The sequence below is a fragment of the Halichoerus grypus genome, chromosome 6 (genome assembly GCF_964656455.1).
Source record: "Halichoerus grypus chromosome 6, mHalGry1.hap1.1, whole genome shotgun sequence".
NCBI lineage: Eukaryota > Metazoa > Chordata > Mammalia > Carnivora > Phocidae > Halichoerus > Halichoerus grypus.
This window is the reverse complement of record NC_135717.1, coordinates 163290278-163317891: the sequence shown is the minus strand read 5'-3', so window position 1 is coordinate 163317891 and position 27614 is coordinate 163290278. Positions and strand designations below refer to the sequence as shown.

Genomic DNA, 27614 nt, shown 5'->3' with positions numbered 1-27614 from the left:
CTTCTCCATCCCCTTCACGGCCCACTTACCAACATCCAGCTCTTCTAGGCCTCAAGCAGTTCCTCCTCGGGCCCCGCACTAAGGAGGCTGCGTTGTATGGTTCCCTGCAGACGCCACCAGCTGTGCCTGCCATACGCGAATTCGGAACCGGCTCACTGTCCTCACTGTCCCTCAGGGCCCTAACTATCCCAGCTAGCCAGAGGAATCAGAAGAATGGTCAAAGTTGAGGGCTCAATTTACTTCCTTTCAATATCTGCTCAAATTCTTGACAGAATTTTAACCAAGGCATGAAAGCCTGGCCAGAGGACTGATTAAAGAAGGGAATGGGGACCGTGTTTTACAATGAGTTGATTCTAGAAGGGAAGGGATTCCTGACAAACACAGCTTTATATTAGGAGCACGTCTTAATATGGGGGTCTGGCAGGTATTTCTGGAACAAAATATGCAGGGATTAGTATTTACTCCAGACTGGTGGCAGAGGAGAGCCATGTAAACCTGCTTATCCAAGAGTGGGAATTTTGAGAAAATGACCACCTTAAGAAGGAAATACAGAAAAGATATAAGAAATATTAGGTTTTGGTATCCCCAAGGGGGGATTCCCAAGGAATACGCCAATCTGGGGCAGAGTGACAATGGGATATCAGAAGAGACAAGAGTCACCTTTAACCAGATTTAACAGAATGGGAAATGTACTCAGATCAGAGACCTGGATTCGCATCCTGACTCTGCTAGCCCTGAGCTGGATCAGGCAAGCTACTCATCACCTATCTGAACCTCAACATTCAAGTTCTATAGAATAGGAGTAACAATACCAATTAGACTGTAAAGGTTAAGGATGGAACGAAAATGCTTGTAACTTACTTATAACACAGAAAGTAAAAAATGCTATAAATTTACATGCACATGACGTCCACATTTTATCTGCACCCTTAACCTCTCCCTGGAGCTCCAGACTCTATGTCCACGTGCCCACCGAACATCTTCACTTGGAGTCTCCGGGGGGTTCTCAGACCTGAGGCCCCAGTCCTCAACTCCTGCCCCTGCCTAACTCCCAACACCTCCTCCCCAGTCCTCCACTGCTTGGTAAACAGCAGCAGCACTGCTCAGGCCTCATCCTTACCTTCAGTTCCTGCCCCTCCTCCCCCAACACCTCAGCCACCAGCAAGTCCTGCTGGCTGGGCCTCCTGAACACACACCGAGTGCATCACTTCCCCCATTCCTGCAGGGCTCCTCCTGAGCACACGCCGCCAGCCTCTCTGCCTGGACCACCGGACAGCCACCCTGCTCCCCTCCTTGCTCCCCTCCAATCTGCTCTCCACTGGACTCCAGGGAGAGCTCTCCCACTGGAAGTTAGATCTCCTCGTGCTGGTCTTAGACTCATCACCCAACCGCCCTACGGGCTCCCAGCATATTAGGAACAAGTTCCTGTGGGATGTGTCCCTCCCACTTCTCTCACACCGAGCACTCCTCCGCAGGCTGCACCGGCCAGAATGGCCTTTATTCTGTCCCTTGGATAGATCAAGCTCACTCATGCCTCAGGGCTCTTGGACATAATTGTTCCAGACTTCTGCTTGGCTGGCTCCTTCTCATCCTTCAAATGTCACTTTCTCCATGAGGCCGTTCTTGATCATCAATTTAAAGCGCATTCCCCTCACCCCCAAACCAGTCACTCTTCCACATCGTCTTCCATTCACAGCACTTAACACTACCTTAAATGATCACGTTCATATTTTCATTTACTTTTCTTCTGTTTCCTCCCCTAGGAGAACACCAATTCCAGGAGAACACCAATTCCAGGAGAGCAGAGACCTTGTCAGTCCTGTTTATCACTGCGTTTCCAGTATCTAGAATGGGGCCTGCCTGGGACACAGTGAAGCTCGATAAACGAACGAGTTAATGACATCAGCGCTCGAGATGATCCTCTATCACCTCAAGTTCAGTGAGACAAAGCTGCTTTGTGACTGGTGCCATCACTTACCAAGCTTAACACCAGGCCTGGGGCCTCCTTCCTCTTTGTTCCCGTGGGTCAACAAGTCCCGCTGACTCGCCCGCCCATTTCACAGGACCCGCCTGCAGCCAACTCACCCAGTCTCCGAGGCCTCCTTTCCTGCCTGGTCTGCAAGGGGCCTGGGACGGGCCTCACAGCGGCAGCTCACCTCTGCTGGCTGCGGGCTGCGCACCAGACACTGGCTTCACTGCTCTGCACACATCACTTCCTTTAATCCCAGTGACAACTCCTAGGAAACTGTCCCCATTTCAAAGACGAGGAGACCAAGGCATAGAGATAAAACAGCTCACTTGGTTAGGGCTCAAGACCTCTACCTCTTTGCCCTACTTTTTCCCAGGTGGAAGACCTTCTTTAAGTGCTGAACAGAGGGCCGCCGTGAAGAAAAGGGGCAGGTGTCCCTTCAGGACCCACACAGGACAGGGCAGGACGACGGGTGTACGCTACGGAGGAGTGCACTCAGGTTCCACGGAACCATCGGGATGGCGCCACCACAGGGCGGGCTGCCTTGAAAAGCAGGAGGGGCTTCCCCTCACAGGCCGCACACAGAGTGGAAAACGACCTGCCAAAGATAAGCTAAAAGAATTCTTATTCCAGGAAGATGGACCTAGACTAGAGTCTAAAAGGTCTTTCCAAACTCAAAGATTTTATTCTTACCCACAAATAACTCCCAACTGCTCTCTCACTACTGGCCTTTCTCATGTCCTTTAGCCTGTGACCGTATGTAGTCCTTTGTATTCACTTTTTGCTTCGGGTCCAGAGTCAGCTCTTCATGGGCATTAGCAGAGGGGGGATGTCCTTCTAGCTCCTACGAGCCCAACAGAGTTCTGAGCCCACAGCAGTGACTTAAATATGAGCAAACAGATTTCTCTGGGGCTGTCAAGACCCATTCCCACTGGTGCCCGGGGTGGGCATGCACAGTCGGTCACTCAGCGGGAAAAGCTGAGGGGGGCCTGTGATTTCAGTTACGCCGGGGAGCTAGGGGTCTTGGGTGGTAGTGCTCCTGTACCAGTCTAGACAAAGACGACACACCCCCTTTCTGGTATTTACTAGGAAGAATAAATGTACCAATTTGGGGAAGATGATTTTGGCTTATTATGACTGTACATTTAAGAGACTCTACTTAATAAATTATTCCACAAACACCGTCACGGGAAACCACATTATATGCAAAGTGCTGCGCCAAGTGCTTTGGAGGTGAAATAAATTAGTAGGATGTGTTTCCTATCCTCAGTGAACCTAAAATGTACTTACCTAAGTTAGCCAACATGGTATTCTGGATATTTAACCACATATACAATTATTTTAACAGAAGCACTGCTATTTTTCAAACTCACAATTTCATTTATAATTGAAAAGAACTTCGAAAACTAGACATCTGCTAGTGTTGTGCCTCATTTCAGACGGGTAGCATTCAGGGAAAGGAACAAAATGGTAGACCTTAGCTACAAAAATAACCCAGGTGAAAGATAAGGTATTCTCAGATAATTAAGAATTGACCCTTATGATGATTGTTACATTTAGATCAAAATTCTCAGTGTGTGAGCTTTAAATATTTTTAAGTTAGTTTTCAATATTAGAAATGATTAAAATAGCCAATAAAACCAAGAAGCCTTAGAGGCAAAGCTCTGGTCAGCAGACAAAAATCTGGTGCTCTAAATATTCCTCTCACCTTTTGTTAATTTAGAAATAATAATAATCATTTTCACGTCAGCTCTACAAATTGCAGTAAAAAACCCCAAGCACACTAAGCACTCTTGTGTTGAGCATTCTCAAACAGCAAACACAGGGGTTCCCAGTAAACATGACTGCTGAAACACCTATGTTTAGCTCCACTCCTTCTCCAAACCTAATACTAGAGTTGAAAAAATAAACCTATAAGAAAAAGAATAGGCAAGAGATAAAGATACAGCGGGGAAAGCTGAGGAGTAAAGAACAGTCAAGTGGCTAACAGGAGAAAGGTAAACCCAAGTACCTGCAGAGAAGCGTGAGGCGCTCTCCCCCTGCTCCGTGGAAGGCTCAGGAAACAGAGACACAAAGTATGATGAAAAGCAGGACGAGGCGTAGGGCTCAGTCAGCCCAAGCCATCAGCAATCCCAGTGGGTGCTACCTTTAAAATGTGTCTGGACTGATCCCTTCCCACCATTTCCCCATCATCATGCTTTTCCCACTCACCACCAACTCCCGCCTGGGTTACCATAAGAGCATCTGGCTGGGACCATGCTTCTCCCTTGCCTCCCCAGTCTGTTTTCATCACTGCAGCCTGAGTAAGTCACATCATCTCCCTCGTCTGCCCGGACTCCTCCAGCAGCTGTCCATCTTACTCAGAGTAAGAGCCAAAGTTCACGGAGAGGCTCTGATGACTCAGCGCTCGCTGGCTCTGCTCTGGCCACCCTGGCCTCCAGCCCTCCCTGAGGGTCCTCCCCCTCCATCACTCTTGGCCGGGCCTCCGGCCCCCCAGGCCTTCCTTTTGCCTCCAGTGCTCATTGGCCAGGGAGGGTCTGCTCCCTTACTTCTCTCAACGCCACCTTTTCAAGAAGGTGAAGTTCCTCCACCATTTGACTTGAAATTTCAACTACTGACCACATGCCTTCCCCCCACATGCTTCCTATTCTCCCCTTTTGTTTTATCCCAAAACGTATCATTATCTCTCTTGCCCACAGGAATGTAAGCCCCACATGGACTGGAATTTTGTCTGTTTTGTTCACTGCTTATTACCAGGGCTTGGAATGGTACCAGACACTTAGAAGGTACTTAATAAATACCTGTAGAAATAAATGTTTGAATAAGAAATCACCGACCCCTGACTCTCTATTCCCCACCCCATACAGCCAGGAAACTACACTTGTCCCCCAATACTCACGGCTATAAAAAAGAAGACTCTAAATATAAAATTTTAACTAGAAATTAAAATATAATAGGTTAAAAAATCTGGAAAATAAAAATCAAATCTCCTACAAAGAAAATCAAGATAAGGAAATGGACAATGAGGGTACAAGGAACATGATGGAGATTGGCAACAAAATAATATAAGAGAATGTCCGAAAATGGAAGGACCTTGAACTTCCAGAAAAGAAGGTACCTGATTTCCTAGGACAAGGAATGAAAATTTCAGAATTCCAAGAACCGACGAAGGATAGTAAAAGCTTTGTGGGGAGGGGGAGGCAAGTGAGGGAGGAAGGAAAGGAAAGAGTGAAACAGGGTGCATGTGTGTACATACACACAGATCAAGAATAATGTACATGGAATCTAGATGATTAATGCAGCGATGTCATCAGAATCCTTAGAGAAAAAAATTTTTCAATCTAGAATTCTATAACCAACCAGAGTACAAATCAAGTATGAGGATAGAACATGTTCAGGTATACACAATCTCACAAAATTTACTTCTTGTGCATCCTTTCTCAGCAATCGAATGAACAGACTATTCCACTGTGGCGGGGGGTAGGGAGTGGGGATGACATGGGACGAGCCAAGAAACAGGGGCTCAAATGGGAATTTCATAAATGACTCCCACTGAGCAGATCTAGAGTGTCTAATGGAATGTGTCCCCCACCCCCAGATTCCTATGTTGAAGTCCCAACCCCCAGGAGACCTCAGAATGTGACCCTATTTGGAGGCAGGATCTTTAAAGAGGATATTAAGGCTAAATGAGGTCATGGGGTGGGCCCTAATCCAATACGGCTGGTGTCCTTGTAAGAAGAGGGAGAGCCATCAGGGTGCAGGCGCACAGAGAAAAGACTGCCTGAGGGCACAGGGACCACATGGCCACCTGCAAGCCGCGGAAAGAGGTCTGAGGAGAAGTCAAACCTGCCACGACCTTGACCTTGGACTTCAGCCTCCAGAACTGTGAGAAAATAAATTTCTGTTGTTTAAGGCCTCAGTCTGTGGTATTTGGTTAGAGCAAACTAATGCAGAGTACTTTCTAACCCTTCTTGAAAACATTTCTGGGGCCCACAGGATGAGGCCGCTCGGGCCTCCACTGAGCCAGGCTCTGCCGAGCGCTCCTGTGGCCTGTGGGGTTCCATTCTGAACACACTGGGTGGGAAGCGGGGGCTCAGAGGAAAACCACTGCAGCGAGAAGAACGGGGCCTGTAGAGGAGGCCTTTCGGGGGGGTGGGGGGGATGGTCCTAGCAGACCATTGATCATGTGGGAAATTGTGTTGAGAGGCTGTTGATGGTATAGATGAATGGTAACAGGAATAAGAAAATTAAGCAAATTTTAAAAACGAGATAGTTAACTTCTGAAAAAAGTACAGTTATACAATAGAGAAAATGCACTCAACTACTTGGTTTGGGGGTGAACAATATTTATGTGGTCATAAACAATGCAATTTAAATAATTAAGTAACTCCAAATTATGATAAATCTGTGCCGGGAATGGAGGTGGGGAGTAAGAAAGGGAAGCAGCGAAGTGCTAGCTCCTCCTATCTGTCCTAATAGAAAATCAGAAGGTAATCTCTAAAATGGACGAGTGAATACAAAACTGCTTAAAAATATTATTTTGAAATACAAAGGTAAAAATGAGAAGAAATTACTTCTGGGAAGCAGAACTGGAGAAAAGGCAGGGATTGATGTTTTTCAGTTCAAACCCCCCTTTTTGTACTATTTGACCTTTTAAGCCATGTGCTTTTATTATTTGATTAAAAAACCATACTTAAAAGAAATAAAAATTATGTTTAGGTACGGGTCCTACATCATTCCTTCCATCACTTTCTTAAGGCTTACACTACCTCTTTTTTGTTTGCCCATTTTCCCCCAATCTTTTCAATGAATCTGATGAAGCTGTAAGAGAAGGGGGTATCAAGGGAAATCGATGCTAATCAGAAGGTTTTCATCCTTGGATTAAAAGCCATCTGGAAAAGAAAACTAGTGAGATAAACTCCTCACTACAAGTGAAAGGTCACCTAACCCCAGGAGGGCTTCTTCCCGTTTCGTAGAGATGTACAAGTCAAGCCCCATTTAAGGTTGAACCGATCTCCAAAAGCTGCAGTTTCTAGAAACCACTTTTGTCAATGAACATTATCCCTATCATACTGATAGTTTGAAAAAATGTTAGAGCACCAAGACCCATTGACATTTTACCTGTAGAGGTCTGCACCTGCAGAGGTCTGTGTTCACAGCAGGTTACTAACAAGTGTGCTTCTCATTTTCAAAAGTACCGTTTTGTCTACACTATACACATACACACTCACATATTATGTACAGATGAAAAACTGAGTAAAATCAATCCATCAAGAGTACTGAATCTGTCCCCTTTCACTTCCCTACCTTCAATTTTATTTATATATTCAACCATTATCAACTACCTATTAGGCATCCTCCATGAGAAAGGCTCTATCAGGCTTCATGAAAATATGAAGTCATGACCCCTGTCTTTAAGTTCAGTGGAGTTAGAACACAGTGGATCATCACTAAGACGTTTGCCTGCCTTCCACTCTGCACAATACTCCAGTGGAATGAGGATTTGGGATATCTGAAGTTTATAAATGGATTCAGAATGAAGACCTTCTCTTATAGTGTGCATTCTTGTAAAGCATCCAGTGCCAACATTTTATAAGAAGAGTATCAAGCTTTGCCCTTATCCAGGGAATAGGTCACGTAAAATAGAGGCTGTGAACAAGATTATGGGGTTACCCCAGAATGACTTAGGAGTACATCTCAGAAACTGTCTAGACCAAGAGAAAGGGAGAAATAGTTTCAACGCAGAGAATTTGTTTTTCACTCGTAAGTAGCAGAAAACACTAGAATCTCAAGAGATGTTTACAAACACTGAAAAGGTATTAAGAGTTAGCATCTTAGGGAATTGTATGAAGTAGAAGTGTCAAATTCACATGAATAAAATCAATTTTTTTAAATAAGATACTGGCAGGCTAAAATAATCTTTTGTCTGTCAACTGAACTAAAAATGTTTTTGATGAAACAGTTATCTTAGTCTGGAACAGTTTCATTGATGGAAGGAATGACAGCTAAGGCTGGATTCATTTGACTCAACAGTCGTATTTTACATAGTTGCTTAGCAAATAAAAGTTGAAATCAGCAAGAACATAAAATGCAATTATCTTCAGACCAATCAATTAAAAACAAGAAGACATCGCACTAGGAATTTATGAGTAAAGAGGAGACGCAAAGTTGGAGAGCAGAAGGCAGGAGAACCAACGTCAGCGACCCAGCAATCACGGCTCTCTCTTCTGGGGCCCCTACCACGTGCAGGCACAGCGCTAACTGCTTGCCACTCAGGACGGCACCGCTGTCAGGCAGGGGCATGGACTCTGGAGCCAGACTGCTGGGGTTCAAAAACCAGATCTACCACCCACTGGGGACACTGGGCAAGCTCCTCATGTCACCGTGCCTCTGTTTCTTCATCTGTAAGATGCCGATGAAAACAGCACCGACCTCCCAGGACCGTGTGAGAAGCCAGTGAGTCAGCACATGGAACGTGCGCAGAACACTGCCAGGCACGCAGTCAGTGCCACGAAAGTGTCAGCCGCTCTTGTGATTCTTAAACTAGTCACGTGGCGGTTCAAACCCCGGGGCCAACGTTCCACTCGGAAACGTGACGGATATACACTAAAAGGGACCCTCCTGAAAATGAGTTAATCAGTGACACAGTGCTGTTTCTTGAGGGAAAAAAAAAACAAGACAAGACAAAGCCACGAATGCATGAGAACTCATTGGCAACCACCAGGGAGGTGTGGGGCTCGCCGGCGGGATCAGGTGGAGAAACCCATCCGGGCGAGGGACCGCTGGGCAGCGGGCAGGGCGCTGCGTGGGCGACACGAGACCCGGGCTGAGATACAGCTCCAGCGGTGCCTCAGCCTGGCTGCCTGACCCCTGGGGTCTGCACTTCCTCACGGCCCCGTACAGGGCCCGGAGGCGCCTTCTCGTGCTGACATCCCACGGTACTACGGCCCAACAGTATTGCAAATAGGCACCTTCCATAAAACACAGGTGTTGCTATTAATGTTTTCAAACAGCTACCTGTACTTTAGTAGATACATCATCTAGAATGGACTCGTAATTATAATCTGGGGGACGGGGAGCAGTTGCAAAAGAATGAAATAAATGGCAAAGAGAAGCAATCCTGTGGTACATTTTTTCAATGCCATTAAAATATAAACAGGTTAACCTAAGAGATAAAACAAGCATAATTTTAATACCAACGTAGTATTACATTTCTCATGTACATGGCTAATAAATACTGTTTTCAGTTTTATAAACAAGTTGAGGAATGACACAATTTACCTTTTTGCCCATGACGGCTGCTGAATTTGTCTCCAATCTCTGGACGCCTGGTCTGTCTCAGCAGCATTTTGATCAGAAAAGCATCTTCAGCATTTGAAGAGATCATCACTTTTTCAATATATGAATCCGTTGCCCCTTTGTAGCTAATATTAAGAGGAAGTCACCAAAAAGTTTTCAAACTGCCCTTTGTGAACCTATCGCTCACAGGCCGTATTTTATTTAATATCAACCACAGAATGTTCTGACACTGCCATTCTGGACTCTGAAACGTGCCTTTTGTTTTTCAACATTAAATTCAAAGGTTACAATTTCCCTTTTACAGTCCTAGTCTGGAATGGCTAACATTAACTAAACACTTATTATGAGGCAGGCATAAGGCAGTGTAACCCACACCACACGTATTATTCACACGCGGCTACTCCCTTATTGCAAACAAGGAAATGGGATGCTTGGAGAGCGAGAGTGGCAGCTTGGAAGGATCACAGAGCCCCAAGGAAGGTTTCATTTTCTTTTTAGGATAAGAAATATGTGAGCACACTTTCTAACCTTGTTTTGCAGGATTGGGTGCAAGGGTCCTGACCCCTCCCCTAAGTGGAGGGCCCACTTTCTCCCCTGCGCTCCCACTCCATAGACAAATCCATGGCACCCAGTCAGTTCAAAGCCTGACTGCCACTTGTAGCTGTGTGACCTTGGTAAATTACTTAACCTCTCTGTTTCTGTGTCTTTCAAACAAGGCCATTAAGACAGCCTGGTTCGGGGAGTGGCGGTAAGAACAAATGAGCTAACACGTGTAAAATGCCCAGAACAGTAACTGGTACAGTGAATGTTCTCAACTAAGCCACGATGATCATGATATGCCCCATACTTATTTCTTTGTGTAGGCCTTTGCTAACTAGATGTGGCTCCTTGCAGGCAAGGCTCGTGGTTTCTTTCGGCTCCCTGTGTCCGGTACAAGAGGCACCGTGGCCCAGAGCAGACCTCAGCTGGGTGTCGAATGGATCTGCTGGGCTGCCCTCCACTGTCCCGGAATCCAGCTCTCCTAGGTCACGCCCTGGCCCACCTCATGAACTGAATTAACTCATGTTCCTGGGCTAGATTAAGTATCTTGTTACTTCTTTTAGTTTTGTTTTTATGTCACAGTGTGGCTGCTCATCTCACGAAGTCTCGTATTTCACTCCATTTGAGAGCCCAAGGGCAGCTGGAGATTAATAAGCACAACTCTTTCATTGTTCAGACGAAAAAACTGAGCCCAAGAGTTTGAGTGCTTCATCCATGTAAGGTAACCCACGACACAACCAGTACTAAACCCAGCTGTCATCCACTATGGTGTTGATGCCGCAACTGTGGCCAGTGCAGTTTTATTGATTTATTTAACACAAATCTGATCGTTATCACCCTCTACCGAATGAATTCCTGAATACTGCACAACCTCGTCCCAGCAGGGTACACTGGTCCTCCAAACCTCCAAACCCAGGTGCTCTTCTGCTCATGGGGCCTTCACCTCACTGTTCCCTCTACCTGGAACCCCTGCCTATGTGGCCCCCAACTCAAACCCAGGTGGGAAGGCCTACACGATTCCACAGCAGAGTTTTTTCTTCCAATCCATGCTGTCTTCACATGACAACTATTACTACCCCAAACTGTAATTTCTACTCTCTAACCCTTCAAGAGGTAACCTCTAATTTCCCCTAGCCCATCTCTCTCTCTTTTTTTAATCTTCCTGTGTATTTCCGAGGCCCAACCAATACATACGTGATGGGCACATCCTTGTACTGTGGTTGCTGCGGCACATTACTTCCTTCCAGAGGAATCTGAGTTACTGTAGGCATGGACTTATTTACCAGCACTTGTTTGTTTTCTACCTTCTCACCTAAGAAAAAGAGAAGGGAATTATAGCCCAATCGTTATCATCACTGCAGAATACAAGCATTACTGGGGCATACAATTATGTGATTAGATTGGTCCATGAAATGCACACAAGGAAGGAAAAAGCCGATACAGTGTGAGCTATAGTTCAATGGGACTCGTCTATAATTGTGCCAGCCCATCTGAAAAATCAGATTAGTGCAGAGTATAAAAAAATCAAGAAACTGATTTAGGGGACCATACTAACAATAGAAACTTCAGGTCAATAAGTGGCAATTTATTTTTTAAAGATTTTATTTATTCATTTATTTTAGAGAGAGAGCGCACATGCACATACAAGTGCGGGGAAGGGCGGGGGGGTGGGGGGAGAGAATCTCGAGCAGACTCCGCGCTGAGCACAGAGCCTGACACGGGCTTGATCTCACGACCCTGAGATCATGACCTGAGCCAAAACCAAGAGTCAGACACTCAACCGACTGAGCCACCAGGTGCCCCAGTAAGTGGCAGTTTTATGGATCTCTTATGGAGTATTAGAACGAGTCTGGGCCACTTACTTTTATTAATAGTTATTTCAACCAATATTAAGTCACTGCCAACTTAACTTGGACAATGAGGAAGTCAAAACATTTCTTTGATTTTCTTGCTATTCTCACCTGTCTTTGCATCTTTTCCTGGTAAGCTCAAGGCCAACTGTCATAGCACTATCTTCCCAGACACATAACCCAGGTTAAGAGTGAGAGAAATTCTGCAAGAAACAAATGCAGCAGGGTGGAGAGGAAGCTGTGCACCACGTGGGTTGTGGGCACCCCAGCAGATGCAGCGCTCACCATCCGTGCACCATCCTGACAAGTCACGTGGATCTCCCCTCCCGGTGTCCTCCCCAACACAGCCCCTCTCTCCACCTCCCTGCCACTCCCATCACCTGCTCTGCTGCCAGAACTCTCCATTGGTCTCACCTGCTTTGGCCCCTTTCTACTCTTTTCTCCACACTGTGATCAGAATGATCATGTCAAAATGGGTATCTGATCGTAATGAAAATAGTAGCATGGCTGCAAGGCCTTGTGTCTGGGCCCTGCCCCTTCCTCTCTTTCTCTCTCTAGATTCACGTTTAGCACCCTCCCCTGTACTCTCCCCATGAGCCACACTCCCACTGGCCTCCTTTGGGAAGTTTTGACTATCAAGTCCTGCAGCTTAATAGTTACACAAGCCCTTCCCACTGCTCAGAACACACTCCCCTCCCCTATTCACTAGGTAACTCCACTCATCCTCCAGATCTCAGCTCACTTCCTTAGGGAAGGTGACCCCGAGCTTCCTGCCTAGGTCAGATCCTCTTGCTATCAAATGTCCTCATAGCTCTTTATAGGATTCCTTAACCTGGTTGTGATTGGACATAGGTTTACATGTGATCCTTTGGTCAATGTTAGTCTCCTCCACTGGCCTATAAGACTCATAAGGGCAGCTGTTATGGGCTGCGTCAGCAAAATTCATTACAAGTTTGTAATTATAATGGAGTCACACTTTTTAGGGGAAGAAGATTCTAATAAAGTCAGTCTAAGCTAAATGCACAAATGATGACATGCCAGTGTAAATGTAGGGACACGGCCTTATTCTAAATAATTCCTTAAAGTGGCTCTTCTGCGATTCAAAATTTTAGGTAGAAAAGTATAACTAGAATGGATTATTACTATGTAGAAATATATGTACAGAAAAACAGACTGGAAGGGAAATTCATCAAAAAGGACCACACTGGGGTGCCTGGGTGGCTCAGTCGGTTGAGCATCTGAGTCTTGATTTCAGCTCAGGTCATGATCTCAGGGTCACGGGATCGAGCCTGTGTCGGGCTCCATGCTCAGTGGGGAGTCTGCTTGAGATGCTTTCCCTCTCCCTCTGCTCCTCCCCCTGCTTGCGTGCTCTCTCTCTAAAATTTAAAAAAACAAACAAAAAAAAAACACCTTAAAAAAAATGACCACACTGAGTTAGGAAGGTGATTTTGTAAGGTATCCTTTTTCTTCTCTGTTTACCAAATATTCAGAAATATTGCTGAGTAACTTTCATATTTCAAAAAGTATACATATAAACTGTTTTTTTAAAAAGGCCCTTACCTGGAGAACAAATACCATCCGCATCTAAAATTTCGTGTCGCCAGATGGGTTTCCTTGTGGCAGCGTCCAACATCGGCCCCATCACTTTATCAAAGGTCTGATTGGTATAGCGTTTCAATGTACATTTAGCATTTTTATATACAAGACAACGCCCAAAGCCTAAAATGAAACCCAAATCGGGATCAGAACCACCAATAGGACTATGAGAAAACACGGATTTGTGTCAGTCAACACTTGCACCCCCAAACATGTTCTACATTTGGATAATCGGGGATGGGCCGAATAACGATCTGATAATCTGAAGAACTGGCTCAGGGCTCCCCCCCCACCCCCCACCGTCCATATAAACGCTGGCGTCTCTACAACCATGTGTCAGCATGGAATATACCCTGCCATGTTGGAGGAAGGCGAGAGAAATCAGAGTGTCACTGTGATTCTTTCGGAGAACAGAGCCACAGAATGCAGGAACTGGAAAGGGCCCCAGGGACCACCTGGCTTACCCCCTCTATCTACAGGTGCTACGAATGCTACAAAATGAGGTCCAGGGAAGTGATGTGGCCAAGATCACCCAGCAAGTTGGTGGCACAGTTGAAACATGCCAAGTCCACCCATCAGCCACGATTCTTCCTACACATTCTTCTGGTGCATCACTTCTGCTAACCTTCTCTGAAAAGTTTTCCTGTTTCTAATTTTGGCATTCAGAGGAAGTCCCAAACAAGGAAACAAAAGATTATTTTTTCTCCACAGAGGAGACAGAATGAAAAGCAGCTGCAATCAAATGATTTTAAGGGGAGAAATCGTTTGCCTGTGCCCTAAAGATCAGAGTTTATTCTGATTATATTTTTAGATCACATTTGTCTAGTGGATGAGGGAAAAGTCCTGAGACCAACTAACAAGCTAAATAAACATTATGAAAGATCAGCAAAATGAACAGAAGGAAACCTTTAGATGGAGCAAAAACTTCCAGCACTGAATCCCACAAGAAGATTCATCAGTTATAGAGTTGCCCAGAAGAGCTGTCAACCCTTCAGCACTAAATACCACTTCCCAAGATTCTGTGACTGCATGTCTTTCTTTTTTCCTTTTTCTCTCTTTGGCCAAGCAGTTATTCTAAGCTGGATTCTCTCTAATCTCCCCAGGATATACTGAGCCATGTCAGAGTTCGCTGCAATAGGAAAATGTCTCGGGAATAAACCCCAGCTATTACTGATGAGATAAATGCATGGTTGTAAAATCCTTCACTTACGGTTCTCCACCAAAGGCAGAACTCGTACAAGAAATCTAAGAATGTGAGTTTAGAAAATCAGGAAAAAGATTTCTAAATAAAATCTTGGTGGTCTAATGTAATTTTTAAAATACGAAGGTGACAGAGTAAGACAAAATAACCAATTTCTACATCTAGGTGTGGCTCCTAGTCAATTGCATATGACCATAATAAAGTCTGAGCCCAAAGCCAGCTGCTTTGGAAACGTTACATGATCTTGAAATTCTGTACAATGGCCATTAACTGCAGCGTGCTGGAGCGCAGGGAGAATCTGGACTGCCTGAAATCAAGAAGTGTTTTCCCCTAAGTGTAAATGGACATTGTATTTACAGGTGATAGCTGAAAAGCTGGAGGACGGTAAACTCAGATCATTAAACTGTGTTGTGCAGTTTCTGACAGATATCACAAAGTCTTCAGATTTCCACGTAAACGTTACCAGTTAATCAGAAAGGAAAACATCTAGTTTTAAAGCATGGCTGTTGTCATTTGGAGGAAAAAAAGAGGCATAAATTAAGTGCAGCCAACATTAATGCCAAAGACACATGTCTAGGAGTACTATTATGGCTGCCTAGCAACTACAAAGAGTGAAGGGGAAGGCAGAGTGGGCATGCCAGGGAGGAAAAAGAGAAACAGAGATTATGAAGAGAGGAGTCAGGCTTCAGGTCAGGTGACGGGTCCAAACCATGAAGTGGTGACTTGCAAAAGTAAACTGTCAAAAAACGGACAAAGGGTTGCGTAAAAACTCTAAGCGTTTGTGTGAGTTTTTAACTTTCGGCATTCTGCTAACAAAAAGGTATGAACATTACGGGGTTGAGACATACAATTTTTAAAAATCCCCTTTAACACAGAAATACTGCTACTGCCTTCTCAGTCTGTTGCTGAATATGTAACTAGCCAGATTCAAAGACCATATTTCATTTATTAGAATTCCTGCTAGGAGATAAATTCTTGCATGTTTTCTGTTGAGGAACTGTCTCACGTCACCAATAAACTAAAATAACAACAACAAAAAAACATTTAGTAATTCATTTAATAAATTACCTCTACGTAACATTCATAAAAAACGTCAACGCCAAAACCTAACCGCCTCCTGTTTGTATGTTATAAAATTCGAATCCCTTGAAACCAACGTTAGCATTCTGACACCAGGTGATTTTTAGCTGATTGTCCTTGTACCTAATTCTGCACGGAGTGCCCATGGTGTCAGAGGTCTGAAAACCCACTTACCCCTGTCCAAGGAGGCCTTGTTTAAAATGAGGGCATCTTCAATATCATAGCCGCTGTAACTCATCACGGCAACCGTTGCATTCTGTCCAGCGGGCAGTTTCTCAAATTCTATCAACTCAATGGTCTTTGTTTTAACCATGGGTTTTTGTGGGTAGGCTAGCAGATACATGAGAGTATCGATTCTGTTCCGCTGGTTGTATCCAATGGTACCTTCGTTGATATTGGAGAAAGCAAAATGCAACATTCTATTATGTCAAATAATTAGGTAGCCACGACTACAGAGATGGAAAAAAAAAAAAAAACCCACATTATTTTCACTAATTAACATGAAGAAAACCTTCAGGTTAAACATTTCAAAAGCAATACTCTCACCGTGCCTACCAACATTTAAAAGCATTTTTTTCTCGGTAATGTTAAAAGTTCTATAAAGAAGAAAAATCACACCCAAGGTATTCTAACCTAAGTAACTTCAACCTACTGGATTTATACAATTGACCCCGTTTTAGGAATTACCAGTCTTCCCTGGTTAATTTCACAGGTAAGCCAACAATTCTGTACTCAGTTCTACTATGTTGCGGACCCATTTCCAGCTGTTACGGGAAGGTAATTAGAAACCACGCCCAGTGCTGACAGGCAAGGAGCTTTTAGAGCAGGACAAACAGATACATTCCATAAAAAGAAATCAACCATTACAAAAGTTCTAAATAAAAAAGAAAGCAGGAGAAAAGGAAGGATAAGAAAGGAAGGAAGGAAAAGGAGGAAAGTGAAAGCAGAGGAGTAGATTTACTCATCTGCTTAACTTTTCATTTACAAAGTAGTTATTAAACACCTACTCTGTGCCCAACACCAGAGATAAAATGGGGAAAGGCACAGTCCTTTCCCGTAAGGAATCCAGGGTCCTGTTCAATCTGGTATAGGCTTTTAGGTCCTTAGCAATCAGGCTTTCCACCTCTTTGCACCTTGGAAGGCTGTTACCATCAACTGGAAGTGAAATCAGAATGTTATCCTTTCTCCCTTTTCCCCAAAGGGATTCACTAGGGTTCACAGACTTGCACCAAAAAAAGGGTTTCACTCTCCTGGTCTTGTGAATACAATACACTCTCCTACTCAGAGACCTTAGAATGCGGACTCATGTTTGCCCTACTACTAAACTTATGTGTGGGCTACTGAACCTCTTTAACTTCTCCCAGGTATCTCTTCTTTTCCCTTGAGTGGCTGAGAAGGTAGCCTTTAGTCTCTTTCTCTTGCACATGCTTCCATAGTGATACATCCTCAACACCCACACACCCCAAGATGCCTTAGTGTTGTTTGATGGAGTTAAGCTCTAAGATGAGCAGATACCCAAACTCAATATTTATTTCCTTCACCTCTCATATTCATGTCATGAAATCAATGGTGATTTCAATTCGGGAATGCAAATAACCTATTCAGGCAGCAAAAATGATATGGTACTCCTTGACAATTACTATTGAAAGAAAAAATGAAATCTGTAGGGTATGAACACCTAATACAGTGGGGGGGCCCACTACAGATGCTCAATAAATGTCAGTAAATAAAACTGAATTGCATTATACTTTTTATGACAGTATATGTTTGTACTTAAATCTCAGCAAATTTATCATGAACTTTTTCTTGAGTTTACACTATAATATACTGCCAATTAATTTATGTTATTTTGGTGCCAACTAATAAACTGGGCAGGACCACCTGGTAACAGATCACTTACTGTTTTAGAAATAAAATCACCGTTGCCTGGATCGTGGTAAAGTTCACTGACAGTAAGTTTGTCCTTCTATATGAAATCATTTAAAATTTATGTCGAAATTTTATCTCCAATTGTATACTTCACCCAGCTTGAGACAAGGGTTCAGGCAATGTCCCACCAGGCTGCCAAACACGGCTTCTGAAACCTGAGACAAGCATTATTATGCAGCAGGGAAGCATTCATGGCTGCACCTCTGAACAATGGTGAAAGAGACTGGATCCCGCTATAAATTGTGCTACCAGGCCCAGAACGCAATTCTCGGGCATCACAACTGACCTGACCGCTGAATGGATGAACAACAAAATGGTTCAGCAAATGTTTGGTGCTTATGATCTCATTAGAAATTTTCTTCAAAGACTTTTTAAAGAACTTGTAGGAGTACACATGGATACAGGTTTTTAGCAGTCTTGACAGGTGTGTTGGTGAAAACATGATTTATAAGCCATGACTTCTCTATTACAAAACTTCAAAATGCTATCACACCCCATATTTTTATAAAAATCCTGAATGACTATTTTGCCAATAAGCAAGCTTTTTTTGAGAAAATGTCATGAGGAAATTAAAAGACTAGTCTGGGTGAAGCGCGTGCTCAAACTAGGATGCCTCTTACTATTTTCAGCTTCCTTAAAAAGGGCATTGCACATACGTAATAACTAACGCGATGAGAGTATCTGTAAGCAGGGTTCTCCCTCCACTGTCTAATTTTGCTCTAACTGCAGTCTTCAGTGTTATAACTACTGACTCATTTCCTTACTACCCGGGACATGATCTTTCTTACAAAATCATATTTTCTTGATCATAACTTTCTTAAAAAGCCACAGGATGGCACAGCAAGGTATGTCCACGTAGGTTAAAAGAGAGAGGAATTTTTTAATTTTAAGGTAGGATGAAAAAAGGTTAGTAAGCATACATACAGCTTAGGGATAGCTTAGGAAATGTATACTGAAAAAAGAAGACGAAGTTTTATGCATTTAACTCTTCTTTCTGTCTTCCTTTGCCCAATTTTTTAAAAATTTAATAACATTATTAAATACAATAAACTTCACTCATTTAAAGTGTACGTATTGATGAGCTCTGACAGATTCCTTCCTTCATAAAACCACCACCACAATCAAGATCCAGAACATTTCCGACACTCCCAAAAGATCCCTCTCTCTGTTCCTGACCCCAGGCAACCACAGCTCTGTTTATCGTTACAGTTTGCATTTTCTAGAATTTTATATAAATGGAACCCTGCAGTATGGACTATTGTGCCACTTTTTTGTGGTTGTGCCATAACGCTTCTGAGATCCATCCAGGTGGTTGTATCGTAGTTCATTCTTTGCTGTTGCCGAGAACTATTGCACCACGTTTATACGGTTTACCCATTCACCTGCTGATGGATATTTGAATTGTTTCGTTTGGGGCACTTGTGAATAAAGCTGCTATGAACATTCACTCATAAGACTGTGTGTGTTCACTTCTCTTGGGTAAATACACAGGATTGGAATTTCTGGGTGGTTTGGTAAGGGTACGGTTGACCTAAAAAACTGCTTAAGAATTTTCCAAAGTGGTATACCTTTTACGTTTGTGCCAGCAGTGAATGTGCTTTTTAGCTGCTCCATCTCCTCACTGACAGTATGTCCACCTTTTCCATTTTAGTTGTTCTTATCGAGCAGGTGGTGGTATCTCAGTTTTAATTTACATTTACCTGACTAGTAACATTGAACAGAGTTTCTTGAGCTTACTGGTCATTCTTATTACTCTTTGTGAAGTGTCTGGTTTTGATTTTTGCCGTCTTTAAACAGAGTAGTCTTATCATGGAAGAGTTCTTTATATGTACCAGACTCAAATCCTTTATCAGATGTATATATTGCCAATACTTGCTCCCATTCTGTGGATTAAGGTCTTTCATATTCTTAATAGTGTCTTTCGAAGGGTATAAGTTTAATTTTGAGAAAGTCTAAATTATTAATTTTTTTTTCCTTTTTCATAGCCTGTGCTTTTTGAGTCCTAAGAAATCTTACTTAGGTCACTCAAGGTCATGAAGACTTTTGCCTATGTTTCTTTCTACACATTTTATGGGTTTAGCTCTTACATTCTGAGTATGATTCATTTTGTGTTAGTTTTTTGTATGGTTAGGAGGTAGGAGTTGATGCTCATTTCTATACAGATACACACACATACATTTTATTTTGTTGAAGAGATTTTCCTTTCCCCTGGAAATGTCCTGACACACTCATTGAAAATTTAATGCCCACAGAAATGTGGGTCTATTTCCGGATTCCTGATTCTGTTCCACTGATCTACATATCTACTCTTATGTCAGTATCATACTGTCTTCGTTACAGTCTTTATAGTAAATCTTAAAATCAAGTTGTATTAAGCTTTCCAACTTAGTTCTTTTCAAAGATTCTTTTCAAAAATATGCACCTGATTTCTTAACAACTTTAACGTGCCCAGAGATGATTAATTTGTTGTTGAAACATTAAGTACTTTACTGAACCTATTGAACTAACACTCTGCTAGGCACCAAGGACACAGTAATAAATAACACAGACCTAGTCCTGTCCTCAAAGTGCTTATATTCTACAGTCTAGCAGGGAAGGCACGTGATTTTTAGCTGCTCCACATCCTCACTGACACTTAGTAGGTCTTGATCCACAGTGAGGGAGAAAAAGTGAGGAAAAAAGTTAGTTTCCCTTGAGAAGAATTTTAAGTTTTATAGATAGTCACATTATGCCTTGCACAGAAGACAGAATGTAACCATTTTTAAGTTACTCAACCAAAGTGGGATTCCATCTCCTTGTCAGAAACAAAAAAGGTACGTATTCTATGACAGGGTTATTGTGATGATTAAAAGAAATGTGTATAAATCATTTGAGCAGTCAATAAGTGGCAACATTAACAATACTATTAACGACATTAGTAGTAACAAACACACCCCTTGGCCCTGCACTATATATAACCCATTCTGCCCCCAAATCAAACCCTACATACTGAACTACAGTGTAATTTTATCTCCATAAATATTCATTATTAACTTTCTAGTCTCAGGAAATGTCATATCATCTTACATCTGAAATAGCTACAATGATTTTAATTTTTTTTTTTTGAACCAACAGTGAAATTCTAAAATATAATTGCCAGGGATAATTTGGCCAACACATCTTTTCATTTTGTATCTACCAAAAGGATAAAGAATAAATCTTCTAAAAAAAAAAAATTCAAACAGAAAGTTGAATGAAATGGAAGATGTAGAATGAAACAAAATTTTATGAGGATCTTTGTATATTATGTGTTTTTAAGATCTCAAAATCTTCTAGGCTATTTCCAGAACATCCCATCCTATTATAAAGTAGGGAATACAAGAGAAGGAACTACCTGCTTTGGAACAGAATCTATTGAAAACAAAAACAGGAACAGAAGCTGTATTAGGTCCTGAGCTTAAAAAAACAAAGTCCCAGCAATCTGGAGGTGAAGGCGGGTTGGGAAGAGGCCGCGGCTAGGGGAGGTACGTGATACATATTCATTAACTGAGCTGATAGTGACTGAAAGATCCTTTTAACCAGGAGAAAGTGTTCCACTAGAGGACTGCCAACTAATAAAATGGACAGGATATGAAAGCATGACTCATGCGGACTTGGCGTCTGGTGCCAGGGAGCACATACAATACAGCTCCAATACACAGCTTTTACTCGCAGTGCTGAGTGACCGGGAGACCTAGCCATTTCCATCCACGTCTACCTGGCTTCTTGCTCTGGACCTCGTCACAACACAGCTGTACCCATCGAAGGTTAGGTGTTTCTCGGCAGCACAGTAAGACAGAACGCGGAAACCTGCACTTTATTAATCAGATTTAAGAAACACCTCTGCTGGTGCTTCATGTTTACTAAAGTGCGCTCTCTCTTATGAAAGGTGAGGCTTTCAGTCTCTGTGCTTTGCGCTCATCTTGGTCTCCTTTGTAGGGATAGAAAAACGACTTTCTCTCATTTCGTCACTCTTGACTGGGGGCGGACGGTTGGTCGTGAAAAGTAGAGAGCAAGTCTTCCAGGCTGGCAAGAATGTGTAGTGCTTTAATTCTGGGCTACTGTCTTCCACTTTCCAAATGGACTAATGGATGAACAGCAACTAAAATATTACTTCTGGCCATTCATACAGAATCTCTGAGAGGTAAATAGTCTTCAGCAATGGCTCATACTTAAAATGGGATAGCGTGCCTTTTAGTTACCAGCTGCCAAGACTGCAAGGAATTAAAACGACTCAGAGAAGTCCAACTCAAAGTGCTCGGTCTGCTTTACAGACCTGGGTTTCGGCTGTGGGTTTTCTCCCTCTGCCGGCCTTGTTCCTTTTGTGATTTTTCATACAGACCTCGCTCGGTACTTCTGCGGCTATTTGAGTGTCCAAAGAGAAACGTGGTCATGTAATGTGCCAACTTTGAATGTACTTTTATCTCGATGCTTTTCTTTCCAGTCAGGTGTTTTATAATAACAAACAGTAACAAAGCCTTTTTTTTATTACTTAAGATATTCAGTGGCTTTTGTCTTCCTAGCGTCAGCAGTAACGTCAGAGGATTGTATCCAAGGAGCTAAATGTGCAGGACCCAGGGTCAGAGCAGCTGAATACACCAACCTCAGAAAACACAGACAATGAATTGCAAATGACACTCAAAACAAAACGAGAAAAAAAACCTTCACACAGAAAACTACAAAAGAACTCTACAGACACTGAATTGGCTTTCTGTACACACTGATCCTGCTTAACTGTGTGTGGTAACTAACCAAACGTTTCAGATACTCATGGTCACAAAATAAAGGCTTTTTTTTGTAGGCAGAGGAATTATAAAAATAAAAATATTATTTCTTTCCTTCAAGTCACTTATTTAAAAAAAAAAAAAAAAAAAGAAGATTCACCAAGTGGAGATAGATTCGTAGCCCTTTCTGTTTTAATCTTCAAACACAACCAAAGAGTGGCATTAGCGATGAAGTGATTAGTCTTCCGTTAATTCTGCTGAAGGTTCTACACAAAAGGTGTATTGTTTCAGCCAGGATTCACATCATGAAACAAAATGGTTTGGTAAACCCAATAGAAGTGATAGTCCTTTCATGACACATAGGATTCAGTACTGTATATTTCAACTTGTTAGCAAGTCACAAGCACACGCGGGAAATCAGCCCACACTGCTGCTGAGGATGAATGGGAAAGGCGAAATTGATGAGCCACTGTTTAGATTTTCCCACTGGGAATTATTCTGAACTGTCCAGGCATTACATCATTCAGGTAAATGGTTGCAGGACATGTTTTGCCAACCAAAAGGGCAATATAAAAACTCAAAAAGAAATTGTCAAGCTATGGTCAATTACAGCTGATTGCTGGTAACGGAGAAGCTAAATGCATTCTGGATGTTACCCAAAGGCAATTCAAAAACCTTTTGGTTTCTTCAGGAAGCTCCCTGTAGCATACTTTAAACCAGAAATGACAAGTCATACTGATATCATAGACATATATGAAAATAAATTAAACTTACTAGGACTTAAATGATTTTTAAAAACATTTCAAAAAAAGTTTATAAGCAAAACTTTTTTTTGGGGGGGGGGGTTGGTATCCTCTCTGTATCACCTTCCAGATAAAACCCAAACTCCTTAATCTATGGCACCTCTCCAGTACACACTATTCCTATATTATGTTAAACAGCCAGACCAAAGCACCAAGATCCCCATGCAATGCTTGCTTCTATTTCCACGCCTGTGAAAAATACTCAGGGACTTTCAAGACTCAGTTCAGTTCTATTCTTCAGAAACAACCTACTCTCTAACCTCAAGTGACCTCTCTGCTCTCCTTCCCTAAGATTCTAGCTGTTGGTCCACGACAGCATTTATCAAACACATTCAGTTACGGTTGTACTTGTTGGGCTCTCCCACTAGACTGTGAACTCCTTGAGGACAGGGCTCTTTCTCTCCCCTCCATTTTCAGGGGCCAGCCCACCATCTGGTCTATCCGTGATGCTCAGCAAGTGCTAGAGATGGATAAAAGCTAAAAGAGAAGGAAGGAAGGAAAAGGAATTCGGAAACTGGTTGACATGTTTCAGAAGCTACAGGAGCAACTGCAAGGATGTGATGTGTTCAATGACTGTCACCCAGACCGTTACGATCACCTTCTAATACACACTGTGCATCTGCAGCTCTATTCCTTTTCCCGCTCTTCCCTCAAACTTGTGTTTTTCTGCGCTTTCTTCCATTTCTCCTGGTTCACAATTTACACTTTATAGAGCTTTTCTCTTTCTATTTACCCCCTCATCATTCTGTGACATTTATTATATATCCCCTTGTTTGGTCAAAGAAATAAGTTCAGAGAGGTTTTCTCTATTTTTGTTGACCCTGTAGACATGGCAGGGGCACCCGCAAGCCCTCTGAGGTCGGTAACACTCAGGTACCAGCAATGCCTGACTTAGCCGAACATTCAATACTAGTGAAGTAAGAATAAAGATTGAAGTCTTTTATCCAAGAATTCAGAACCAAGTTCAAGAAGGAAATCTTACCCATGGCTTGTTTCCCCATGGCACACTGATACGTGTTTCTTGGGGACTGGTTATGATGAGGGTATGGGATGAGGCCAGCACAAACACCAAGAAGAGTGAAGGGCTCAATCTCCAAGTGGGTGGTGTCTCTGTGAAGTCAATGAAGAACAGACATCTTAGACACCAAGGACGAGAATAAATCCCTCTCAAAGGTAGTAAAAAAATATTACAACCAAGGTCCTCAAAGGATGTAAATAAAATACATATTTTTATATAAAAATATATAAATTTATATAAAAATTTATATAAAATATATGTAATTTATATAAAACCTCAAGAACAATAAAACTTGATGCTAGTAAAACTGATAAAAAAACATACTTAAATAAAATATAGTAAAACAAATTGTTTCCTTCAGTGATAGAAACTTACTACTTATAGAAATACAAGAGAAGGGATAGTATAGAATGCCCAGGTAAAAAAATAAAACATTATTACATACTAACAACAATAACTAATACTTGTAAAGAAATTACCGGGCTATATCCAAATGCAGTACTGATGGATGAGTGGGCTGCTTTTTCCTCACTTTTCCAACTTGTATCAATGACAAAGTTGCATTACCATTTTAGAGAAGAATATATCCCATTTAAGAATAGTTACCATAGACCTAAGGGGACCAATACCATAGCCACCAGCTAAATGCGGCTGTTCAGCACTCTTCACTTAGATTAGCATGCTTGAGGAACTGCATTTTTAATTTTACTTAATTACATTTTAAAACTCAAATAACTCAGTTGTTATTCAAAACCTTTATGTTTGTAACAACTTACACTTGTGAATCTACTTTTTCAACTGTAAATGTTATGATCAGATCAGGTATTTCCAGTAAACATTTAGCCTCCAAACTGAGATGTGCTTTGAAGCCGTATAGGGAAAAAAAAAAACTCAATATTTTTATATTGATTGCATAATGACATGACAATATTTTAGATAGAGTGGGTTAAATAAAATTATTAAGATTAACTTCATCTGGTTCTTTTTTCTTTTTTCAGTTGGCTACTGGGAAACTTAGATATATGGGTTTGCATGGTATTTTTCTTGGACAGCTCAGCTATAGGAACTGGATATAAAGTAAGACTTTATCTAGTAGGTGTTAGAATCTTGGCTGCTTCTGTAATATATTTTTGTAAAAATCCCTGTTTTGGCTAACTGATACAGCAACTCAGGTATTTTAAAGGGAAAGGGAAGCCAGACTGTTTCTGGATCTTGCTGGAAGTAACAGACATTACATGCAGGGTCTGTGGACTCTGCTGACCCTTTATTCCTTCCTCAAGTTACTTGTGAGGCACAGCTTCAGTAATTTCAATGGTTTACAGTACCCGTGAAGACAAGTGATTTCCAAGATAACCCAACCCATCGAGGAAAATTAGTTGCAATACACATGGCAAAAGATCTCCGACTAATCCATTGGGCTTTTTTCTTTTTTTTCTTCAATACACACGTGAATTATGTCCCTGGTTTGGTTAAAGAGGATGCTTTCCATGCAGCTCTTGGTTTGAAGAACATAGTTTTGACCTCATAACCTAGCAGAACCCCAAATCTCTCAGACATGTTAAGTCTTTGTCAGCAGAGAGGGAAAGGGCCCTAGGTTTTTTTTTTTTTTTAAGAGAAACAGCTTATGGTGACATTTTATGTCCTAGAGTAAAACAGATTTTTAAATGTACTGTTTTGTTTAAATATTGGCCAATTTGACAATATGGGCCAATTTCCCCATGTAAATAAAAACTACTTTTCAGATGTACAGATTGAAGCAAGCTGAAAAATGAAGAAAGTACAGACCTAAGTTTCTTTTTTGTAACAAAAATATATAGAAGATCATGTTATCTAATAATTATTCAAAGTCTAAATGCTCTGGATTTTGATTTTTATGAAACAAAAAGGGATACTATTATTCAAAATTATAACCACCATAATCTTTTGTCCTGCAGGAAATAGAAGACTTTCTATTCAATGTGTATAAGGGCCTTAAACTTAGCTCAAATTAAGACTCAGTAACCTATTGTTTGCAACAGTGGAAAAATTGGAAAACACCCTAAATATTCATCAACAGGTTAAATCAACTATGTGTAGTCAGACAATGTAATATAAAGAAATTAAAGTAATATATTTATATAAACATACAAGCATACACTAATATAGAAAAGTGCCTAGAATGATAAAGTTAATAATGATGCTAAGTTTAAAAATGAAGATAATTTAGGGGCGCCTGGGTGGCTCAGTCGGTTAAGCGACTGCCTTCGTTCGGCTCAGGTCATGATCTCAGGGTCCTGGGATCAAGCCCCGCATCGGGCTCCCTGCTCAGCGGGAAGCCTGCTTCTTCTTCTCCCACTCCCCCTGCTTGTGTTCCCTCTTTCGCTGTGTCTCTCTGTGTCATATAAATAAATAAAATCTTTAAAAAAAAAAATAAATAAAAAAAATAAAAAAAATAAAATAAAATAAAAATGAAGATAATTTAAATATGTTGCCTTGAGATCACGTATGTATGTTTGTATTCACTTAGAAAAAAATCTAAAAGAGTATACATTAAACCACTGGCAATGATTATATCTGGAGGCTGGAGTTTGGTGGGATAGGGAAAGAAGGGGATTAATTCTTTTTACTTCATACATGTCTACGCTGAAAAAAAATGTCACAAGTATGAATCACAGAATACCAAATTTTTCCTATTTTTAAAATAAGCTGAATTGATATATGGGTCAGCTTGGTGACTGGGTGCTACTGATACTAACTAATGGTTGCATTCCTATATTACAGTGAACAAGACAGAGAAAAATCCCTGCTTTTGTGAAGCTTCTAGTGGAGAAATAATACACAGATAAATCAATAAAAGACATTTTATAGATTTTATTGTAAGGTAATAAGCCCTAGAAAAATAAAGCAGTGAAGAGGGGTGCCCAGAGGAGGGTTATCTATTCTTTTTTTTTTTTTTTTAAAGATTTTATTTATTTATTTGACAGAGAGAGACACAGCGAGAGAGGGAACACAAGCAGGGGGAGTGGGAGAAGGAGAAGTAGGCTTCCCGCGGAGCAGGGAGCCCGATGCGGGGCTCGATCCCAGGACCCTGGGACCACGACCTGAGCCGAAGGCAGACGCTTAACGACTGAGCCACCCAGGCGCCCCAAGAGGAGGGGTATCTATTCTAAATGGGGTCGTCAGGAAGAGGCACTGAGAAGGTGACAACTGAGGAAGACCTGGAGGAAGTGAAGGAGTGGGTGATGACGGAGTTGAGTGTCCCAGGCGAGCGAACAGCCAGTGCAAAGGAGGTGAGTGTCCCAAGCGAGTGAACAGCCAGTACAAAGGAGGGGAGTGTCCCAGGTGAGCGAAAAGCCAGGGCAAAGGTGCTGAGGCAGAAGCAGGCCTGAGACGTGAGGAAGAGGCCAGTGTGGTTAAGGAGAGTGAGGGAGAAGAGGAGGATGATGCTGCAGGCACCAGGAGGGGTGGGCGGATCGTGCAGGACCTTCAGGCCTCTGTAAGGACTTCCAGGGGAGAGGGAAAGCCCCTGGGGGTTTGAGAAGAGAAGGGAAAAGACCACTTTCACCTATGAAGAATAGACTGTACAGGAACAAGGGCAAAAGAGTCAG

The 27614-nt window shown here is 42.2% G+C and overlaps 1 protein-coding gene across 2 annotated transcripts in view; it reads right to left on the bottom strand.

Annotated features, from left to right (window-relative positions):
- POLR3B (RNA polymerase III subunit B) overlaps positions 1-27614 on the bottom strand; it is a 104064-nt gene that overhangs the window by 21766 nt on the left and 54684 nt on the right. For both annotated transcript variants that reach the window (XM_036083135.2, XM_078076515.1), the window contains exons 19-23: positions 23992-24119; positions 15710-15919; positions 13219-13377; positions 11003-11120; positions 9251-9393 (exon numbers count right to left, since the gene is read on the bottom strand). In XM_036083135.2, coding sequence (XP_035939028.1) covers positions 9251-9393; positions 11003-11120; positions 13219-13377; positions 15710-15919; positions 23992-24119 — 758 coding nt within the window. The remainder of the gene's footprint in view (positions 1-9250; positions 9394-11002; positions 11121-13218; positions 13378-15709; positions 15920-23991; positions 24120-27614) is intronic.